Raw genomic sequence first — 21,417 nt, 5'->3', positions numbered from 1 at the left:
CATTCTTCAGGAACCACTGCTTTTGATACTACAAGATAATAGACATTCCATACTTAATTAGGAAATCAAAATAGTTATGACCTCTAAATAAGATATATATACACCTTTACGAATACTCCCAAATATATATATATATATATATATTTTTTTTTGATATCCCACATTTAACAGAAAATAACCATTTTAATAAATCATGCTATTTCCATACAATGGAATAGTCTGCAGACATTTGCAAATAAATTTTCATATTTACTATTAATATATAATAATGCTTGTAATAAAATACTTGCAATGATACTTTTGTTAAAGAATTAAAGTTTAAAAAAATGTTTAGGATGTCTTCTTACCCAAAGGGGAAAAAAAATAAAATGAAAAAACCTAAAAATAGGGACTGTAATTTTAAGTAGTAAAGAAATAATTATATTCATGGGATTCTTTTTGGTAAGTAAAACTTGAAATCTCTATGTGTATATTACCTAGTATTTAACAAAATTTTGTTTACAATTATACTTATGTGCTCTTTCAGAGAGCTAATGAAAGATAAACATTGAGAAATTGTTCTGGGAAAAGCATATCATCATTCACTTTGCTTTCTCAGAACATTTATAAAGAGCAATTTTTTTTTTAGTTAATTTTTTTTTTTTTGAGTTAAAAGAAAAATCTACAACACTTTCAAATTTCTCAAGGGCTATTCTTAGTCCTTTGACATTAAAATCATTCCAGCTTGAAGTATCAATCATATCCATCATCCTTATCAGTTCTCTCACCTTTAATAGCTATAGGGCTTAATTCTGCCAGATTCATTTGTCAGTAGCTTGTAAGTACCTATGTTTTAAAAATTCTGCATCTTTTGTAAAATTTGCAAATTTCATTTTTTCAAAAATAAAATTTTGGGGTGTTTTTATTAGTGAGTGCCCAACTTGAAAATGCCTTAACACCTGATAAAGGAGACAAATTCAAGAAGGTTGTCTGAGCGGAGACCCATCTTATAAGTAGTCAGGTGAATATAGAATTAAATGGCCTGGCTTCTCCCTGTACCGCTGAAACTCAGAACATGAATAGGTGGATATTAACAACCCATGATTAATCATTTGCCATTTCTACTATCTGTTTTGGTGATTAAAAGTAGCTTGTATAGGGGCGCCTAGGTGGCTCAGGTCATGATCTTAGGGTCCTGGAATCGAGCCCCATGTCAGGCTTCCTGTTCAGTGAGGAGTCTGCTTCTCCCTCTCCCTCTGCCCCTCCCCCACTGCTGGTGCAAGTGCTTGCATGGGCTCTCCCAAGTAAATCAGAAAAATCTAAAAACAAACAGACAAGAAAGTATATAGTTTATACATACAAACATAAATTACACATAACACACAAATAGCACGGTAAGAGTGAACGTGCTATGAGCACTCTATTAAAAAAAAAAAATCAAAAAGAAATTCTCCCAACTACAACTTACATAAACCACATATAGAGAAAGCATTAAAATTGGTCATGACAGAACACAACAAGCTACTCATAATACCTGGAGAAGATAGAGATGCCAGCTGATGTTTATTCTGTACCTTCTGAGCAGAGAGCATCGCACAACCTATATAAAGAGCTTGAGTTTGTAGTGCTGTTTTCACACTGCAGTTAAGTGGATTTGAAAGGCTAGATCCGTATGTCCATAAAACAGAAAAGAACTTGAATAACTGAAAAACGTCTTCTAGATGCACCTAAATTAAGCAAATAACAGTGAAGTTTAGTTTTTACTCACATTAAGTTGGTTCCAACTCCTTTTTTCACTACTGTACAATTACAGAAAACAATCTCTTGCAATGATTTGCCTGTCTCATGACTTAAAATTTCCCACACCTATTTTAACCAATGAGAAGGATATAAATGAATTCAAAGGACTCATTGTAACGTTACATTTGAACACAATGAACAACAACATGAGAAATAAGATAAGCAGAAAACCAAGACTTGTGATGCTGGGGAAGCCTCATTAGGCAAGCATTCCAAGCTGGAGTGAGCATCACCGATGGTGCCACATGCCACTTGAGAGGGGCCAGTCACATTAAGAAACAGAGACTTTACTACCAGACCTGGCAACACAGAGGTCACTGAAATTTCTTAACTGAGTTACATACGTTAACTCGCCCCTCTGAACGGCAGTTTCTCACTGGTAATGAATTAACAAACCAAACAGATTGGGCTGCTATGATTAGTAAATACATCACTAGTAGGCATGGGGCAGTGATGGGGCATGGGGTATGACGACAGCACTACTTCACAGGGCCTGTGTGCATTATCACACACTTCATTGTTTAAAAATCTACTTTCATTTTCAGTAAAAACAGCCATAACTCAAATGCTCTCCTATAATTTCTGAAAGGGAGAATATGCCTGAAAAAGATGAGCCCAGTACCTTTATGAAAAGTTTCATCATAACCCTAAAATGAATGGCATCAGCACCACTGAGTATCATCTCAAAGAGCCCAATCAGCAAGCGCAGATAGGCTCTGCTGTCTTCTTCCAGTTGTTCAGGATTCCACCATATATCATCTACATGGACACGAAGAAAAAGAGAAACGAAGCACAAACTTATGTAAACACACTGGTGAGAACTTTTCACTCAAGAGAAAGAGTTATGGAGATAATAATTCCGTCTTCTAGAGTATTACATTCAAATGTCATACTTCATCCTACCTTTAGGAAAAGATTTAGGAGCCTTTAGTGCATGAATAAAATTTTTCAGTGAAAATATGAGTAAAACAGAATCCTCCACAACAACACGCTGGGCAGCGTTGAGCTGCTCTATGTAATGTGCCCACAGTTGCACTGGTATTTCTCTGTCCATCATCAGCTCAAAATGCCATTCTGAGGAGATTTCCTGAAATGGTAAAGGAAGCAAAGAGCACAAATAAGAAAGGGTTCTGAGCATGGGTTATACACAGGGGGACTGCAATGGATGTGTGACTGGGTAATATGCAAAATTTTGTCTCTATGTGCATTTAAGTGGGTTAGGATTAATAGCTTTAACCAAATTTGTAAAAAGGTTCAAACATTACTATTTAGAAAAAAAAGATACTAATAAGTTACCTACAGCTTCATTTTATCTATATTTTCTTGAAATATGTCTAAAAACAAATGTTATTCATATAACTTATGCTTATTGAGTAGCACATTTCTACAGAGAGGAGCTGGATTTCCAGAAGACACTTAATAGGACCTTTCTCCTGTCACACTCTTATTGCTAATCTGAAGAGGGTGCATAGTAAAAACTCCAAACTTGTAAATAATTCTAAACAAGTAGCAAAATGTGAGGATGTTTAGAAATTATACTGCAGATACTAAAAAGCAGCTTGACAAAATATGAAGAAAAATGATAAATCAGACTCTGTACAGGAGAGTGCAGAGTAGTAACTTGGGAGGAAAATAACCCAAAACCAGACTTAAAAGAAAAGGTCTCTAGTGAGGGATTACATGGGTCAATATGATGTTACAGCTGGAAATCCCAGAAAGGGTACTAAATATAAAACAGCATATTAACTGCACATATATAAAACACTCAATCTGTCCACACTTTTAACACCAAGGGAAAACACCATTCAGTTTATCACATTCTACAAAGGATAACAAAGAAAGAAATTAAGAAGGGCTTATCTGGGCTACTTTTTAAAATATGAAGATTCAGGGGATCCCTGGGTGGCTCAGCGGTTTAGCGCCTGCCTTTGGCCCAGGGCGCGATCCTGGAGTCCCGCATCGGGCTCCCGGCATGGAGCCTGCTTCTCCCTCCTCCTGTGTCTCTGCGCCCCCCTCCTCTATGTCTATCATAAATAAATAAAATAAACAAATCTTTTAAAAAAATGAAGATTCATTCTTTTAGTTTTTTTTTAAGATTGTTATTTATTTATTTGAGACAGCACCTGCAAGTGGGAGACAGAGGGAGACAGAATCTGAAGCAGACTCCATTCAGAGTGCAGAGCTCGATGCACAGCTTGATCCCATGACATGAGATCATTACTTGAGCCAGAACCAAGAGTTGGATGCTTGACTGACTGGGCTACCCAGGAGCCCCAAAGGTTCACAATTTTAACGTTCTCATAATTATAGGTAACAATGACTATGACCAGAACTTAAAATCTTGAAGGTACATGTAAATGTGAGAAAGATGTGATTCGTTCAGCAAATCCTAAACTGAGGAGTCCTCTGAATGTTGGAGGACAAATAAAAACAAAATACTATTAAAGATATTAAAAGAAATAATCTTATTACCTCAAGATGTGATATTAGCTTAAAAATATAAACAATTGAAACATGTTCTGTAGCCAATACTGTCAAAGCCAACAGTAAGCTGGTAAGATCCAAATCTGATGTAATATTAAAATAATACAAAAGATCAATTGTTGGGGTACCTGGATAGCTCAGTTAAACAATCAACTCTTGGTTTTGGCTCAGGTCATGACCTCAGGGTCATGGGATCAAGCCCCATGGAGAGCTCCACGCTCAGCAGGCAGTCTGCTTCAGATTTTTTTCCCTCTCCCTCTGCACCCACCCCCAAGAACACACTCTCTCTCAAATAAATAAAAATCTTAAAAAAAAATCCATTTAGTAAACAACAGAATGAAATAATATTTTGTTTAAGCACTAACATGTCTAGTGAATTCTTCATCACAAAGGGTAGTTAAGCATAACTCACATAATTACCCTTTAATAAAGATAATACAAAGGAGAGTCAACTACCAGGAACAAAACATCACAACTCTGAAATTCTGTAATTCAATGAAATTTTCTAACTCACTACCTATTGCTACCCAAAGCTACTTCACATTTCACCCCTACTATCCAAAGATAAAGCATTTCACAGCCCCCAATTTTCAGTGTTGCTGTGATTAACAAGCCTGGCCACCACTTCACTCAATGTTCCAGACTTCGCACTCCTTACCACTGCAGTAATGACACTTTCAAGCTTCTTTATTTTTTTCTGCAACAAACTGAAGACTCTTATTGCAAATGGAAAGTGAGCTTCTTTTAAAGATGAACAGCAAGAAACAAGCACAGCCATGATCACATGAAAGGTCACTTTCTGCTTCAGGCTGAAGCACTCCTTTTCCCCCATGCTTATTAAATCTTCCACCTTGAAAAATAAAACATACTCCATTACTAGAAACTCTAAGTTTGCACAAAACAATTTTCTTTCCCTCAGACCTATTTGTGTTTTACATTTAAAGCCAGATGACAAATATAAAGTCTTCAAAAAGTAGTAAGCACTGATTTATAAGTAGTAATAAAAATAAAGTTTCAAAACTATAATGAACATAATTGCATCTGGCAATTGCATAAGTGCTTTAAAATTATACACCTAATACCTTGACGAAGGTATTTACTAATGCAAAAAAATCCTTTTAGATATTATGCTATTTTAACAAAAAATATGACTTTATATTTTAAATGTGAGGAAACAGGAAAGCAAAAAAGTACACACTATTCTTATTAAGTCCAATGTAAAATCACAAGAAAATCATATAAAGTGTAGATTTCAAGCAATCTGTAGAATATAATAAATAAGGCTATCCATGTTTAAAATGTAACAAAGTAGTCAAAAAATTGCAAAAATTATTTGAAAAAAAATTTAGTAAAGCAAACACTGAGAATCTAATTAAGATTATGAGAAATAAATCCAAAGTGATCTCTGACAGCATACCTACCATCTTTAACATTGAAGAAGGATCCCCTGAACTTATATTGTCAGCCAATAACGCAATCATCCTCTGATTTGCTACACCAATTAGTTTTCTCGAGTCTGTGCTTTTAATCACATTTTCAAGAGCTGTTAAAAAAAAAATTGAACACAGAAGACTCTTATATCACCAATACTCACCTAACGAATTCTGTAGAGTAAGAAATCTAGGCAAAAGATTTACAATTTTCCTATGAAGCTTTGCTCTGTATTTTTCCTTTTATCCAATTCTGACTCTGTGGATTAGCTTCCTTTTCATAGCTGACTGTTGAAAAACATGAGGAACAGAGTTGCCAAAGCCCCTCCCGAACACAGTCAAAAATCTGCATATAACTTTTTTGACTCCTCAAAAACTTTACTAATAGCCCACTGTTGACTGGAAGCCTCAACATAACACAATGTAAACAGTTAATATATATTTTGTATATGTATTACTGAATTCTCACAATAAAGTAATCTAAAGGGAAAAAGTACTGTAAATAAGAGAAAATGTATTTAGAGTATTATACTTATCAAAACAAAACAAAACAAAACAAAACCAAACCAAACCAAACCTGCATTTAAGTGATTCCATGTGTTCAAACCTTTGTTGTTCAGGAGTCAACTGTAGGTTTTTGACCTTAGCAACAATCTTTAAAAATCTTGCTGACACAGATCGTAGCAAACATGATTTCAAATAACAATTAGAGCCAATTTTTAATTGTACTTATCTTCTTTTTAAAGTTTTTTTCTAAAAGGCAACTGAATTCTTACCTTCTTCCCAGCCTCTTAATAAAGGGTGAAGAGAGCAAATTCCTGATTTTGATAAATATATAGCAATTTTCATCTCAGCAGATTCCATATCATCACTGACAATAATCATAAATGGCAGCAGATGTACCACCACCTGATTTGACAACTGATCATTTTCACTCAGTATCTCTTCTTTAATTAATATGTCTGCTGCTACCTCAAGTACCTCATACCTGAGACACAAACACAATTGGTTGAGAGACCTATTAGGAAATTAAATTCAACCAAAAATCATTATTACACTGTTCCTGCTCTACTGACACTATCCTGATCTCCTCACCAAACACATTATTCAGAGACATCAAGACAATCACTCAAAATCCAAGCTAATAAGGGAGCTGTTTGGGACAGTAGTTTATTTTATATATTTTATATTTTATTTTATTTATTTTATTTTATTATTTTTAAAAATATTTTATTTATTCATGAGAGACCCAGAGAGAGAGAGAGAGAGGCAGAGGGAGAAGCAGGCTCCATGCAGGGAGCCCGACGTGGGACTCGATCCCAGGTCTCCAGGAATAGGCCCTGGGCTGAAGGCAGCGCTAAACTGCTGAGCCACCCAGGCTGTCCGGGACAGTAATTTTAAACTGCTCTTTTTTATTTTTATTTTTTGACAAATCATTAGGTTAAACTATGGGGTTCACTCATAAGTTAAATATCTGAACACATACTATGTGCTAAGAACTAAATATAACAAATATTTATATTTACAGATATAAAAACCTGTAAGACATGCTCTCCTCCCCCAAGGAGTTTAGGTCATTTTTTCCATACAAAAAGCTTAGACAACCAAAAGAACTAGAGCTCATCAAACACTACAGAAGATGACCATGTCCCTCTGATCTTTTTAAAATGTTTATGATTAACAATATAAATCCTAATTCTTCTTATAATGAAAGAGTTACTTTCTTATAATGAAAGAGTTATCCATCCCACTACCATGACCAAAGGACCATGTAACTAAATTATAAGATGCAAAAATGTAAAGAAAAAGAAAAAAAAAACGAAACTGATATTGTCAATTCAAAACAGAATGAGGAGAAATGAATACATACCATCCCCTATTTTTTGAAAGTTCTGCTCTTTGAAAAAGATTCAGAAGATTTGAAACTGTCACTTCTGAACTAAAGTGTTGTCTGAAAATCTAAAGAGGAAAAAACATCCATAAATAAATTTTTACTTGCTTCAAATACATTCGGTGTTTGTTAAATGAACTTTTAAAAACAATGTATTATAAAGAATTTATCTCCCATCAGTCTTGATATAATTTCAAAGCTTAATGAGAGCAATTCCTCAAAAGTGGCATTCATGAGATAATTTTCCATGATCCCAAGGTATTTACTACTGATAAAAATTCACAAAGCACTTTTCCCCCTTTTGAAGAACTTCCATATATATAAAGTTGTGCAGTCTAATTTCTCCCATGAGCTTTCCTTAATCAGGCGTTAGCCTATCTCTTAAGAGAAGAAATCTCTGAAGGAATAATTTCCAAATATGTTTATGCCTAAAGCAGAGAATCACCTGAGAAGCGCAAGAAAATATTTATAAATGGTGTAAATCATTATTACAGTGTTCCTGCTCAAATTAGCTCACCTTAAAAGCATTCATGGCTGACAAAACAACATCTATGCTATCATCACCTAATCGGGTTAAAACAGCTTCTTTTATGAAAGACTCATCGACATTTTCCTAAAAGAAAAAAAAATTAGTTGTTGCTAAAACCTCCTTAGGTTTTACACTATAAAGAAAGCTTAGTGAAAAGCACTCTAGATTATCAGTCAAGAAACACAGGCTCTGGCCTGGACACAAATTCCAACACTCTAAGTATACTTGCACTGAATGATCTAGATCATCTCTAAATGACTTTTTTTAGATTAGTAATTATTTGGTACAAACTCTTCGTAGTTTCTACTGAAACTACCATAGAATATGCATAATTGAAACATAATTTTTGCATTAAGTTCATCTTGCTAAGTAAAAATAAGAGCCCAGTTATTGAGAGTGCACAGACTGAAGAACCAAAACGCCTGGGTTTAAATCCTAACTCCACTACTTACCAACTGTGTGACCTTGGACAAGTAAACTTTTTCAGGTCTCACTATTCTCATCCATAAGATAGATTAATAGTACCTATCTCAAAGGACTGCTACAAAATGAAATAATACATGTCAATTCTTAGAACAAGGCCTTACACACTGTAAACTCTCTTAAAAGTTAGCTATCATTATCAAGATTTTTACAAAGATAAGGGCATGCACTAAGAAGCCAGGTGCCCATCAGTTAAAAAAAAAAAAAAAAGAGATCCTATTTTTAACTAACAAAAGAAAATAAAGCATATAATCATTCAAAGTAATAGAAAGATAAGAATACAAGTCAGTATAAATATATCCCTACCTGTAGGTGGTGAAAAAAATAGAACTAAATAATGCCACAAAAAAGCAACAGGGCACTCTTTTGGGAGATAAAACAAAAATCCCTAGAACTCACAAAACTAAAGTCCAAGTTTCATGTATCAAAGGTCACCAAAATTTTCTCAAGAACTAGCAAGTAGACAAATATCCCAATGTGAAATTTAGAACAGAATCTATGTTCTGTCACTGATGGAGAAGGGAAAATGAAATCAAAACATGTGGAGAAAGACAGTAACTGTAATTACAATACATAACGTTAAAAATACTTACCTTATGTCTATAAATTACACAGTATCAATTATAGTTGGTAACCTCAATTTCTTATTCTAGAATGTCACTGTTCACCACAAGGACGAATATATCACAAATGAGGCTATTTGATACAAACCTCTGATGTTTTCATGATATTTTTCAGATGATTAATGGCCAGAATTCTCACCGGAGCAAGTGGATGATTCAGACTGAGCATCAAAGAGGTATCAGAATCTGCTAAAAACTACAGGATTCATCACAATCACCAAATGATTTCACCATTAAATCTCAGCATCTGATCAAGAATAAAAACTAGAGAAAACTGCCCTAAAATGCCCAACATATTTGGTAACCACCATCTAATTTCAGAAATCAAGTAAAATACTCGTCTCTGAATCATGGTATGAGTTACAACAGATGAAAAAGAAATGTGTATTGTTAATGTTGTGATTTTGAGTACATGTGTCTGTGTGTAGGTTTATTTAGTGAGGCAATTTTATGAAGTAATTTTGCATTCTTTCTGTATATCTGACTCTAGCCTAAGAAGCATCTAAAATAAATCACTGTATTAGCACCTAAATGAAAATATAACTTTAAAAATTGGTCACTGAAGACAGAAAGCAATTCATATAAATGACCCAACAATGATAGTCGAATGAATGACTGAATATAATCAGACTAAGAAGGATATTTGTCTATCATTCCAAGATTTGGAAATGAAATGCCATGAAAGATGAAAGTCTAAGTATGGAAGAGAAAAACCAAAACAATCACATTTTTCTTCATAATATTTACTTTCAAGGCCAATTGTAAGAACTGCTTACCTGTCTAACTTCTAGTAAAAAGATTTAGGGTGAATTACCAATAAATTTCTGAAGTTCTAACATGATCGTGAAATTAAAATCCACCTCCTTTTTCCTAATCAGTGACTTAAATAGCCACATGTGGCTAGTGGGTACTGCACTGGAAGTTGCAGCTATGGGAGAAAAATAAGGACACACTGGAAACTAAGTGAAGCTACGTTCTGGTGATTGCTAATGATTATTTGTAACATTTCCGGACAATACTTTTCCTAAATAAGTATTGCACTGTTTTTTAAATTACCGTGCCTTTCCAATGATTTGACTCCTGCCTCACAGCCTTACTTAAAGGGACTAGGTAAATTGTATTAAACCATATCTGTCCATAAAACTTTCCAAAGAAATGAGCGAAGTAGGAAATTTCCTTCCAGAGCTCTTCAAGTAACCATACAAACCACATACCCATAACTGCAGTAATTCCTCTGAAGAAAAATTTACCTGATACTTCCCTCCACTTGTAGAAAGAGAAATAAACTGATGAAAAAGCTCTTGTTTTTTTAGATCTGTAATTTCTTTTAGGCGGTCCTCTAGTACAATATCTAATGTTCTAGGATATCTGGGAAGAAATTAAAGAGTTAATTATTCTTAGTGATGTTACTGACCACACGCACCAATACATAAATGAAACTTAAAAATTCCTGAGACTAAGACTTAAAAATTTTTTTTTTTTTTTTATTTATTTATGATAGTCACACACACACACAGAGAGAGAGAGAGAGGCAGAGACACAGGCAGAGGGAGAAGCAGGCTCCATGCACCGGGAGCCCGACGTGGGATTCGATCCCGGGTCTCCAGGATCGCGCCCTGGGCCAAAGGCAGGCGCCAAACCGCTGCGCCACCCAGGGATCCCAAGACTTAAAATTTTAACAAATGGTATATGTAAAACCAAATGATGTTAATCAAGTTACTATGCCTATTCTCATTGTAACGTCTCTCTATAAAAAAAACTATAGGGATCCCTGGGTGGCGCAGCGGTTTGGCGCCTGCCTTTGGCCCAGGGCGCGATCCTGGAGACCCGGGATCGAATCCCACGTCGGGCTCCCGGTGCATGGAGCCTGCTTCTCCCTCTGCCTGTGTCTCTGCCTCTCTCTCTCTCTCTCTGTGACTATCATAAAATAAATAAAAAATTAAAAAAAAATAAAATAAAATAAAAAATAAAAAAATAAAAAAAACTATACTCTCTACAGTCTCCACACAGCCGCTACTTCCTATATGAAAATATTTCAAATATACCTGAATCCCCTAGCTGTCTTCCGGGGGGGTGGGGTGGGGAGGGCTCTTTAAAATTCATTCCAATGTGACCTGTGAATCTTCTTTTACAAAACAAGAGGCACAAACAACTTACTTGCTTTCTAGAAGTCTGATAAGTGGAAGAAACTGTTCATTAAGCAAAGATACTTTATCAGGATGGATTTCTTCCTGTGAACTATAGGAAATATACTCTTCAAAAAGAAGGCTGCAAAACAAAACAAGTATCAGCAGACATGAGAGCTACTATTTACGTACCCATTATGTTCCAGATGCTTTAGAAATATTATCTACCATACTTCCACAAGGTAGAAGTCATTCTCACTTTACACATACAAAAACGGGGGCTAAGAATTCTTGTAAGTGGCCTGAGATCAAAGGAGAACCAGCATAGCCAACACTTAGTGAGACCTCCTGTGCCGCAAGTAGAGTAGGTTTGCAAACTCAGTTTGATCTTGGGGCCCACACTCTCAACAGTACTTCCCGCATTTACCCTCATTTAATTCACAAGCCAACTCTGTGAGCGACAGGCAGGAATGACACACACCAGCAGACAGGCCACTTTACACAATAGCAAAACCAGATCCAGGCCATTCTGACCTTCAGAATCTACTACTCTGCTGAAAATGAGAGAGGCAGTCCAAGTCTGACTGCAATGCCTACATTATTTTCACTTGTATCAAGTTGCCCTTTAAGTAAAAAAAGAAAATGGGAAACAACTATCTTTACAGAAAAGGAAGAAATACCCTCTACTTCACCAACCCTCAGTATTAAGTTTCTAATTGATACTTACTAAATGACAACTGTGAGGTATTGTTTCAGGCATTTTGATGCATTTATTAACAGGCAACTCTATATAGCCACTAGTTACATGAAGCTATAACCCAAATTTAGCTTAATTTTCCATGATCGCACATAAGCACTAAAGAGAAATTACTTTTTCCTTCTATTGTCACAACTATCGCACTAAGTACTTATAATTAATGAGATGATACGGATAAATAAAAAAGTACATCATAAAGACATACTGGAATAGTGCTAATCAAGTCTGAAAAGAAAAATATAAATCAAAAGCACATCAAAAATAATAGCTCACCTAGCTAACAAATGGTCTAAGTTGTTCTTCAGTGATATATTTGAAAGTATAGCTTCTAAATGTCTCCTGTAAATTTGTCCATCCATACCTTCAGTTTCTTCTCCTTAAGTATACAAAATAAAGTAAAATTGGTAAAAATTTCTTGCACTTACATTATTAAATTTATTTACAGCAGAAAATATTTCTATAGGAATAACTTTGAACCATATCCATCAGTGTCCAGCTTTTTACTGGTTTATAAAACTGCATATCACCTATTTAGCCTCTGAAATTTTTTACAACATTTTTGTATATACTACTCTCATCTATACTTTACCTGAAATTCTCTATTTTTAGTAAGTTATTCATGGCCGTCTTATTAAAATAGAAGTCCAAAAAATAGTCATTCCAGGTCATATTACAAGTGGTTGAATTTAGGACCCAAGCCTAATCTCAATAAACTAGCTCGGAAAACAGGATCAACTTTCATCTCAATATGTCTTACTGATCTTCTAATTCCAGATTGACTACAGATGTATCACAAATAAGATGTTGGCCCTGCCTTCAAAGATTGTGACATTACTCACCACCACCAGAAGAGGAAAAACGTACTTTTATACATGCTAGCCACATTTCTGAAACACATATGTAAACCAAGATGTGGTTAAATAAACCTAATCTTCCCATAAATTGACATAATTTAGAGATGTCTTCCTTAGTACCTCTTTCTTAGTCTAAGTGGCAATAGCACCAAGTATTTCTTCATGTCCTTCTGTATTCATTAAAGGCTAAAAAGCATATATTGGAAATAATCACTTTTAATCATCTTTTTAATGTCTTTTTAAAAGTCTGGGTGTTTACCTATGAGATTTTCCTGGTCTATGGTCAGTGAGTGACTCAAAGGAGGAAAAAATTTCTGGCAACTGAATATTTATTAGAAAATGAATCACTGAAGTTCATTAATACCTAAACAAGAAGAGAAAGTTTTACTTGGCCACATATTTTAATCATTTAAAAATAATTCCATGGTCATCTTCCCGTGGAGACTGTTTAAGAACAGACTTAGAAAGAAAACAAAACAGAATTCTGAGCTTATTATTCAATTAACAAGGATCCCCCTTCAAACAACCTACTTCCCATCCCAAATGTTTTTCACATAAGAATAAATTACACAAAAACAATCAGACAGTAAAAATTTTAAATATCTTAAAGATGTAATCAAAAGCTCGGTTCCTATTTTAAGATAACCTTAGACACTAAGATTCTCAACACAAAATCTAAAGATATTTAATAAGATCTCTTCTCAACACAAAACGTAAAACTACATAGATACCTGTAACATGATTAATGATGGAGACAACCAGATGGGGAAGCATGTAACGCAGAAGAGGACTGATGTCATGTTTTTCAGAAATCCCATGAAGTATTGTAATAAGATCAGGAACATTACACAAGTGAGAAAATGGCCTTTGAAGAAATAAGTACATAAGATGGAACTTTAGAAATCATATAATACATGGCAACTTAAAAACAGTATAAAACTTATCTTTGAAAAGATATATACAAAATAAATTCATTCTCCTGTAATTATTATCATTTCTCAATTCAATTATACATACTTTTTCCCAAGGCTCTCTGGCTTCTGTCTCTGCATGAGCACTATCAAGCAACCTAATCCATCCTTTATCAAAGAGGGAATTTTGGTCAGTGTTTTGATGATCTGCGATGCCAACGAATTAACAAAGGTATCTTCCATTGTCACTTTCACAGAAATCTGACATATTATCATGTACGTTGCAGCTCTGTAATCTGGTAAAGATGACTTCAATCCCTAAATATTTTTTAAGATATAAGAAAAAATGATAAACTATACTATTTAACTCTATTTAAAATGTCACTTTATCTTGACAAATTGAAAATGCCATGTTAAAGATTAATACTACCTAACACAGAGTCAACCACTCTTCAGAAGTTGACCTCTTTTCTTGAGAAGAGATAAGTCTTCTAGATGAGGGATCTCAGAAGGTCTCCCAACTCAAACACCCACTCTTTATGCTAACAGGGGACAACCAGCTTTTCTTTTATAGGCAAACACCTACCAGTGTAAAGGAGACTTCAGAAACAAAACTGTCTCATTAAAGACAATAATTTTGGAACAACGGTAGGAAGTGAAAGTGAGGGTGGGAGGGTTCGCCTCACAAGGCAGCTCCCACCTGAACTTGCAGCACATGCTGGGGGGGCATGTGCCCCCCAACCTCCCCTCTGCTCGTGGACCTACGGAAGCAGGGGGCTGGGGGATACAGCAGAAAACAGTCTCTTGAAGGTTTTATGTCCTCATATTTATTTCTTTGTACTTTTTTCCTGTGAGGAGAGCAGATCCACCACTTTCAAGTAGTGCTGCTCTCCTAGGGGGTTAAGGTAGAGAGCAGGGTCCTGTGCCCTCTTCACATTTCTGAATTCACGGGGTTTCTCAGGCCTCTAGCTCCGGGCTGCCCCTGGCCTGGCTCCCCATCCATCTGAGCAACCCTCCAGCCCCGCAAGGGGAACACATCTGGCTTAGAAAATCTAAACCCAGCCCTCGTTTCTGTTCCCTTGGTGTCATGATTTGCATGTCGCATTGAAACTGGAAAGCAAAAAAAAAAAAAAAAAAGAAAGAAACTGGAAAGCAATATATCAATGTCTGTGCCAATTTTCGTTCCGTTCCCCATCTCCTCCCCCTTTTTACTTTTTATTTATATAGAATATGTGCTGTTTAACGACAGAATGACCACTCTTTCCTCGTGTAGCTGTAAAAGCGCTCCTTCGCTGGGCCACAGTGGCGGCAATCGCTTTGGATCCTTGGCCGCCTGTGTCGTCCCATCTCACACTCAGGCCTGTGGGTTGGTGAAGCCAGCACAGGGCGCGTAAAGGCCTAGAGCCCAGATGTGACCTTCCACAAGGCTTCCACCAAATCCACAGGGAACTTGGAAGGGTGATAGGCAACAAGGAACTTGGGAAGAAAAAATATTGAGAAGTGCAAGTCATTGTAAAAAGAATGAGAGCCTATGCTCTGATGAGATCTAATCCATTCCTTTTCCAGTGAGTTAACATGACTGTTAAGAAAACAGATCTGGAAGATAGTGGCAGGGCCAAATAGCCAACATTTATTCTTAAGGAGCCCTAATTAAGATCACACTCTGGTTAATTAAGTTTTTAGGACAAGTCTTTTTTTTTTTTTAACCAAAAAATTAAGTCTTACCAACCATCTGATACAGGTCTTTAATTTTAAAATATTTATGTCTAAGTGAAACTTTTAAAAAGCCAGGAAATTACTTCAAGTACAAAATAATCTACTTTACATATGAGCAGGACCAACCTTTTGGATGTACGGAAATAGCTTGGCTACTATATTATCCAATTTGTCCTCAGCAGTCACTATGGCAGACACGATGGTAGAAGCATAAAAAGTTAAGAGCACCCTCAATTGAGCTGAACTCCCAGGGTACTCAGTAAAAATCTAGAACAAAAACACAAACATAGCACTTATAAAAGTGAAAGGCCAATTAGATAAAAGTATAAGAATATTTATAGCTCTCAACTACTTCAAGCTGACATGTTCATTTTTACCATATGTAACATTAAGTACACAAATGCAATGGTTCAATTAAACTATGACAAGAATGAACAATCCTCCTGACATTTTTATTTTTTAATTATTTTTAAAAGATTTTATTTATTTATTCATGAGAAACACAGAGAAAGACACAGACATACGCAGAGGGAGAAGCAGGCTCCCCTTGGAGCAGGGAGCCTGATGTGGGACTCAATTCCAGGACGCTGGGATCATAACCTGAGCCAAAGGCAGACGCTTAACCAACTGAGCCACCCAGGTGCCCCCCTCCTGACATTTTTGATCATCTTTCTTTAAACAGTCATTATAAACAGAATTTGGCAAGAGGAGAATAATTTATTTTGGAGGAAAACTCCTTTGGTGATGAAAGACTGATCAAACTGCTCATGTTCCCCAACAGTATGTCACTCAAGGGGAACTTCTTCAAAGTACAGTCATTAGGAAATGCCTTAGCAGGCCTTCTTCACTGAAAGCAAGCAATTTTTTAATGGAATTATACAGTCATGGAATATACTACTCACCTTCACCGATTTGGTCACCAGACTACAAATGAAATCCATGAAACCAAGATCTTTGTAGCAGTGGGTAATCAAAGTTCCTCTAGCTAAGGGCACTCCGTGTTGCTGTTAGAGACAGAAAGAACCAACTATCATTAAGGACATTCATCAACTGATTATTATTTTTAAAAGTACCTGTCACAGTAACAGCTTCATATTGGTACAGTTCATTAATACAAAATAGTCTCTCCATACACCTGGTGGTAGAGATAGGATTAACATACAAAATTGTTGCAAACTTTAGAAATCCAGAAGTCAACAGTGAGGGTGCAGGTACTCAGTAAATATTGCCTACTTACCATGTTTTGCATTTTGATATGTTTTTATCTAAATCTCTAGATTCTTAGGAACTCTACTAGTTAAATTGGGTTGTCTCTGCTTTATAATAACACTAGTAATAGAAATAGACTAAGAACACAGAGAACTTATGCTGCTATTCCTACCTCTTGGCATCATGCATGGCATGTACTGGGTGCTCAATAAATATTGAGCAAAACAAAAGTTTGCGGGATCCCTGGGTGGCGCAGCGGTTTGGCGCCTGCCTTTGGCCCAGGGCGCAATCCTGGAGACCCGGGATCGAATCCCACGTCGGGCTCCCGGTGCATGGAGCCTGCTTCTCCCTCTGCCTGTGTCTCTGCCTCTCTCTCTGTGTGTGTGACTATCATAAATAAATAAAAATTAAAAAACAAAACAAAAGTTTGCATACTTGAAATGTGTGTTTAGAGAGCATCAGTGTCTGTGTATAGAGGTAGGAAAAAAAAATGGTCTTGATGTTATTAGGAGAGGGAGTAGTTTGATACACTTTATAATGGTTGGCTTTCTCTTCCTGAACACTCTTTAGTTGAAGCGCTTTATATTCAAACTCTTAAACTATAATTCCAACTAAAAACTCTCATTCCTTTCTTTTTACTAATTCTGATCACTGACCTCACTATCATCATGCAGAAAGTTAACTCTTTCCATGTTCCTACAGTCTGTTAGTCTCCTACAGTCTGTTAGTCTACTTTTGTTCCCATTTGTCCTCCTCCTAGGCTGAACTGCCATGTTCAATATTCAGTAAAATACGTGTCATTCAACAATCATACCTTAACTGGTGACAACCAAAACCATTTGTGCTTTGGATTATTAATTTTTAGAAGCTGTATAACCCGTACAAATATTCTTGTCTCATGGTATGGTAGAACACAAGCAATGAGGCTATCTTGATTATAAAGATGGATATGAAACCTAGGGGGGGAGAAAGCAAACAATTCAAACTGACACAAACCTACAAGCACATATTTCCTTACATGTCCAAATTGCATATCAATGAACTCAAACTACTCAGAATAAATATCAGTGAAAACAAGCACACAACTATAAGCAAGATAAAAGCACTAAATGATAAGTCTCTATTTTGCATTAAAGTACTCATCAGTAGGGTTCAGTCAACTCTTAGTAACATTTTAGAATATTCAGTATCAAAATTTACATTCCATTCACTTTCTCTTGACTTTTTTTTTTTAAACCTATTATTAATAAAACTATGTGATTACTGTGGTCAAACCAACAGAAAAGCAATGGGTCAACTAAGCAGTAAAGCTTGGCTTCTCTCAGTGCTCTGAAATTCACCTTTCGCAGCTTCCTCAGCTTACCTAATTATCAGAATTCTAAAACCAGAAGACTAATGAAAATCACATTACTTTCTTTGAATTAAAAAAAACTGTCAAAGGGACGCCTGGGTGGCTCAGTGGTTGAGCATCTGCCTTCAGCTCAGGTCATGATCCCAGGGTCCTGGGATTTAGTTCCACATTGGGCTCCCTACAGAGAGCGTGCTTCTCCCTCTGCTTGTGTCTCTGCCTCTCTCTCTCTGTGTCTCTCATGAGTAAATAAATCTTTTAAAAAATTAAAAATAAAATTTAAAAACTGTCAAATTACAAACATGTATAATTTGTCCCTAACTTCACAAAACTTTGTATTGGCTCCTCTACCATAATAAGAGGTTCATTAATTACATCAGATACATTAAATCCTTTCTAGCCTTGAAGACTGAGCTCAAATGTCTCCTTTCTCAGAATGCTTTTCCTAATTCTCCCAGTGAAGTGCTCTCTTACATGTCCATCTAAACTCTAAACTTACTAGCCAAGATGCTACTTTCTCCATGAAGCTTTCCTCAACTACCTCAGGCAACACACAACACACCCCAAACTTTGCATATACCTTTATTTCAAAACAACAATCAAGGGCAGCCTACTTATCTTGTGTTAATTTAATGTTTGCTTAATAAATAAATTACATCAATAAATAATAAAGGTACTCCTTATACTAATGATCTATTGGGGGCAGGGAATTAAATGCTATAAGAAAAAGGTAAATATTACAGACTTATAGTTTTTTGTCCGATGACTCTAATGTTCTGATAATCAGAAGACCCAAATTAAACTTATATTTTCTGAATAAGTCACTTGCTTCCAGAAGGGAAATCACTTTATCCCCATGTCTCCTATTAATGAAATGGAGCTCTTTCTACTTCTAAAACATGTAACACATGGCAGAATAAACAAGATTGTGTAAGCTGTGATGTGATGGCCATTAAGTGAGAAAGTAAACTGAGGATACTTACGGAGACAATTTCCAAAGAGGATAAAAGACCAAACCTTGGAAACAGTCTTGTATCTCAGTTTACTAGATGTGGGACTCAGGTAACTTAATGATGCCTCAATTTTGTAAGTTGTAAAATGGGGATAATAAAACTATCTTCCCACAGGAATGCTGTGAACATTGAGATAGTGCATGCAAAGTGCTTACAACAGAAGCTGGTACAAAAATGTTCAATACATATTAGCTATTGTTGTTTTTCTTAAGTTACAATATTTTAGAGAATACTATTTGCCTCCTCCCAAAGCATTGGTTTGGTTATTTGGGCAAGAAAGAGGTTTCAGATTCTCTTTGCTTCAAGTATGCAGTAACAATTTGTCATGGCAAAGTAAACATGAGCTCCTTAGAACAACTCAAGCTGGCCTATTAACTAGATCCCCAAGAGTTCTAGTTCTCGATATCAACAAAAGTTGAGTTTAACAAGGAGGCATGCTTACCTAACCCAACAGAGATGGTGTTAATCTCTTAACAGACCTAATTTCTCAGCTTTAAGTGGGTTTAAGTGCTCTCGTTGCTTAAGTTTTTTAAAAAGGTCAAAGCTGTTAGCCCGTAATTCTTTCTATAAATTTTATATGCTACCTGTGAATCAACCACTCCAGACACTTCTGTGCTGGCTTCAGCAGGAAGTAAGGAGACAAATGAATAAGAAATAATGAAATGTTTTCATCCAGCTGTTTGTTCACTGCTTTGGTCTGAACGCTGCGCTCCAGTGTTTTTGCTAGCTGGCTGAACAACGGTGCTTCAAATTGCTCAAAGGAAGGGTCGATCCCCAGCAGCTCTTCCAGGCCAGTGCATCCTAGGAAAAGGCCGGTTTATTTAACAATTCTTTGCAAGCAAACTCATCTCGCTCCTCTTTTACAGTTTTACTTACCCCCAAAATCTCTGTATTTCTTCGGCAAGTATAATCTATGATACAGTCCCAAACACAGATTTCTAGTTTTCAACATAAAAGATAAATCCTATCTTTCCAACCAGGAGAAATAGAAAGTTCTGCCTGGCAGGAGCCAGTCTTTTAAAAAGCAAACAAACAAAAAATCCCACAACATAACACAACAACAACAACAACAACAAAAATACCCTTTCAGTAACCAGGCCTCCTGCAGCCCAGCCACCGCCTCCTCCCTTTTTGAGCTGTCCTTCTTCGCTCTACAAATTAACTTCCCTAACCTTGTTTCTTCATCTGGGAAATTTAGATACCGGTACCTGCACAGTTTTCAAGCATCTAGAACATGGCTGTCATTCTCTCTCCCTGAACAACAGAATCCAACAAGTTAGAAACTGTTAAGGAAGAGGGAGGGTCAGAAGAGAAAACGATAGTCACATCCGCGAGAAATGCTTCACAGATTTTCTCAGTTAACGGGTGGATCGCTCACCAATGGCAAAGGCGGTGTCCCTGTCGACGGTGGCCGCTTCCTTGGGGTCAAACAACAAAGAAGCAACTTCATCTCTTGATAACAGGCTGCGGTCACTCTGAGGGAGGGCGAGTCGCTGGAGTTGCTGGGCTAAGGACGTCATCTCTGACGCCGGCAGATTTCTAAAAACACCGGCTAGGAAACAAAACCACCGTGAAAAGTCTCCAGGAAGCTGCAAGGTGGCTTAACTGGGAGCCTCGGACGCCTCACATACAAGTAACCTCCCTCGCAGCCGGCGCCGCACCCCTCTGGCCCGGGACGCACGGCCTCCGCGGAGCAGACACCACAGCAGCAGCTTTAATTAAAGCCCCTGAGGCCGCGCCATGGCTTGCTTCAGCCCCGACTCCGCAGGACTCGACACCCTCCCTCGGGATAACGCCTACTTCGCTAAAGCCCCTGCTTACCGAGAACTTGACTCGGGGAGGCGCGTACAGACTAACCAGACCTCACAGCAGCTCCCACACGCTGCCCGAGCGGCCGGCTCTCGCCCGGAAACGCAAAGCACGCTGGGAGAGCTTCCGGCCCCAGGCACTACGGCAAGAGAAGAAGTACAAGCTTGTCAGAAAGGCGATAGGCTGACTGCGCCTCTCTGGGTGGAAGCCCCGCCCCTTCCGCCTCCCAGCGGCTCCTCCGCTGCGGGCTCGGAGTGGGCGCCCCGCGGTGGGCGCCGGAAGGCTTCGGTGCGGGGCGAGCTCCCGTGAGCGTTACGGATCTGTAACTGGAACCTTTCTTTTGACGCCTATATTTATCCAGAGCTTACTGTGTACCACAGATGGCGCCAGGGCTTAAAAATGTGAGCTGTGAAGTCACGTCGGCTGCGCTCAAGGCCCGCGCTGGCGCCCCTGCG

At 37.1% G+C, this 21,417-nt stretch overlaps 1 protein-coding gene across 1 annotated transcript in view; it reads right to left on the bottom strand.

Moving 5' to 3' along the window:
- The window catches only part of HEATR1 (HEAT repeat containing 1), a 46,075-nt gene extending 24,981 nt beyond the window's left edge, over nt 1-21,094 (bottom strand). Inside the window, exons 1-20 of the mRNA XM_072822941.1 lie at nt 20,975-21,094; nt 20,532-20,705; nt 19,738-19,954; nt 17,607-17,748; nt 16,486-16,587; nt 15,710-15,850; nt 13,974-14,185; nt 13,688-13,821; nt 12,376-12,478; nt 11,377-11,487; nt 10,470-10,587; nt 9,308-9,415; nt 8,102-8,197; nt 7,564-7,652; nt 6,470-6,681; nt 5,685-5,806; nt 4,922-5,113; nt 2,683-2,866; nt 2,402-2,538; nt 1,514-1,706 (exon numbers count right to left, since the gene is read on the bottom strand). Of these exons, the coding sequence (XP_072679042.1) occupies nt 1,514-1,706; nt 2,402-2,538; nt 2,683-2,866; nt 4,922-5,113; nt 5,685-5,806; nt 6,470-6,681; nt 7,564-7,652; nt 8,102-8,197; nt 9,308-9,415; nt 10,470-10,587; nt 11,377-11,487; nt 12,376-12,478; nt 13,688-13,821; nt 13,974-14,185; nt 15,710-15,850; nt 16,486-16,587; nt 17,607-17,748; nt 19,738-19,954; nt 20,532-20,673 (2,755 nt within the window). The 5' untranslated portion in view covers nt 20,674-20,705; nt 20,975-21,094. The remainder of the gene's footprint in view (nt 1-1,513; nt 1,707-2,401; nt 2,539-2,682; nt 2,867-4,921; nt 5,114-5,684; nt 5,807-6,469; nt 6,682-7,563; nt 7,653-8,101; nt 8,198-9,307; nt 9,416-10,469; nt 10,588-11,376; nt 11,488-12,375; nt 12,479-13,687; nt 13,822-13,973; nt 14,186-15,709; nt 15,851-16,485; nt 16,588-17,606; nt 17,749-19,737; nt 19,955-20,531; nt 20,706-20,974) is intronic.
- Between the last annotated feature and the right edge of the window lie 323 nt (nt 21,095-21,417).

Source organism: Canis lupus, chromosome 4 (assembly GCF_048164855.1).
Source record: "Canis lupus baileyi chromosome 4, mCanLup2.hap1, whole genome shotgun sequence".
Lineage (NCBI taxonomy): Eukaryota > Metazoa > Chordata > Mammalia > Carnivora > Canidae > Canis > Canis lupus.
This window is presented reverse-complemented; position numbering and strand designations above follow the sequence as displayed.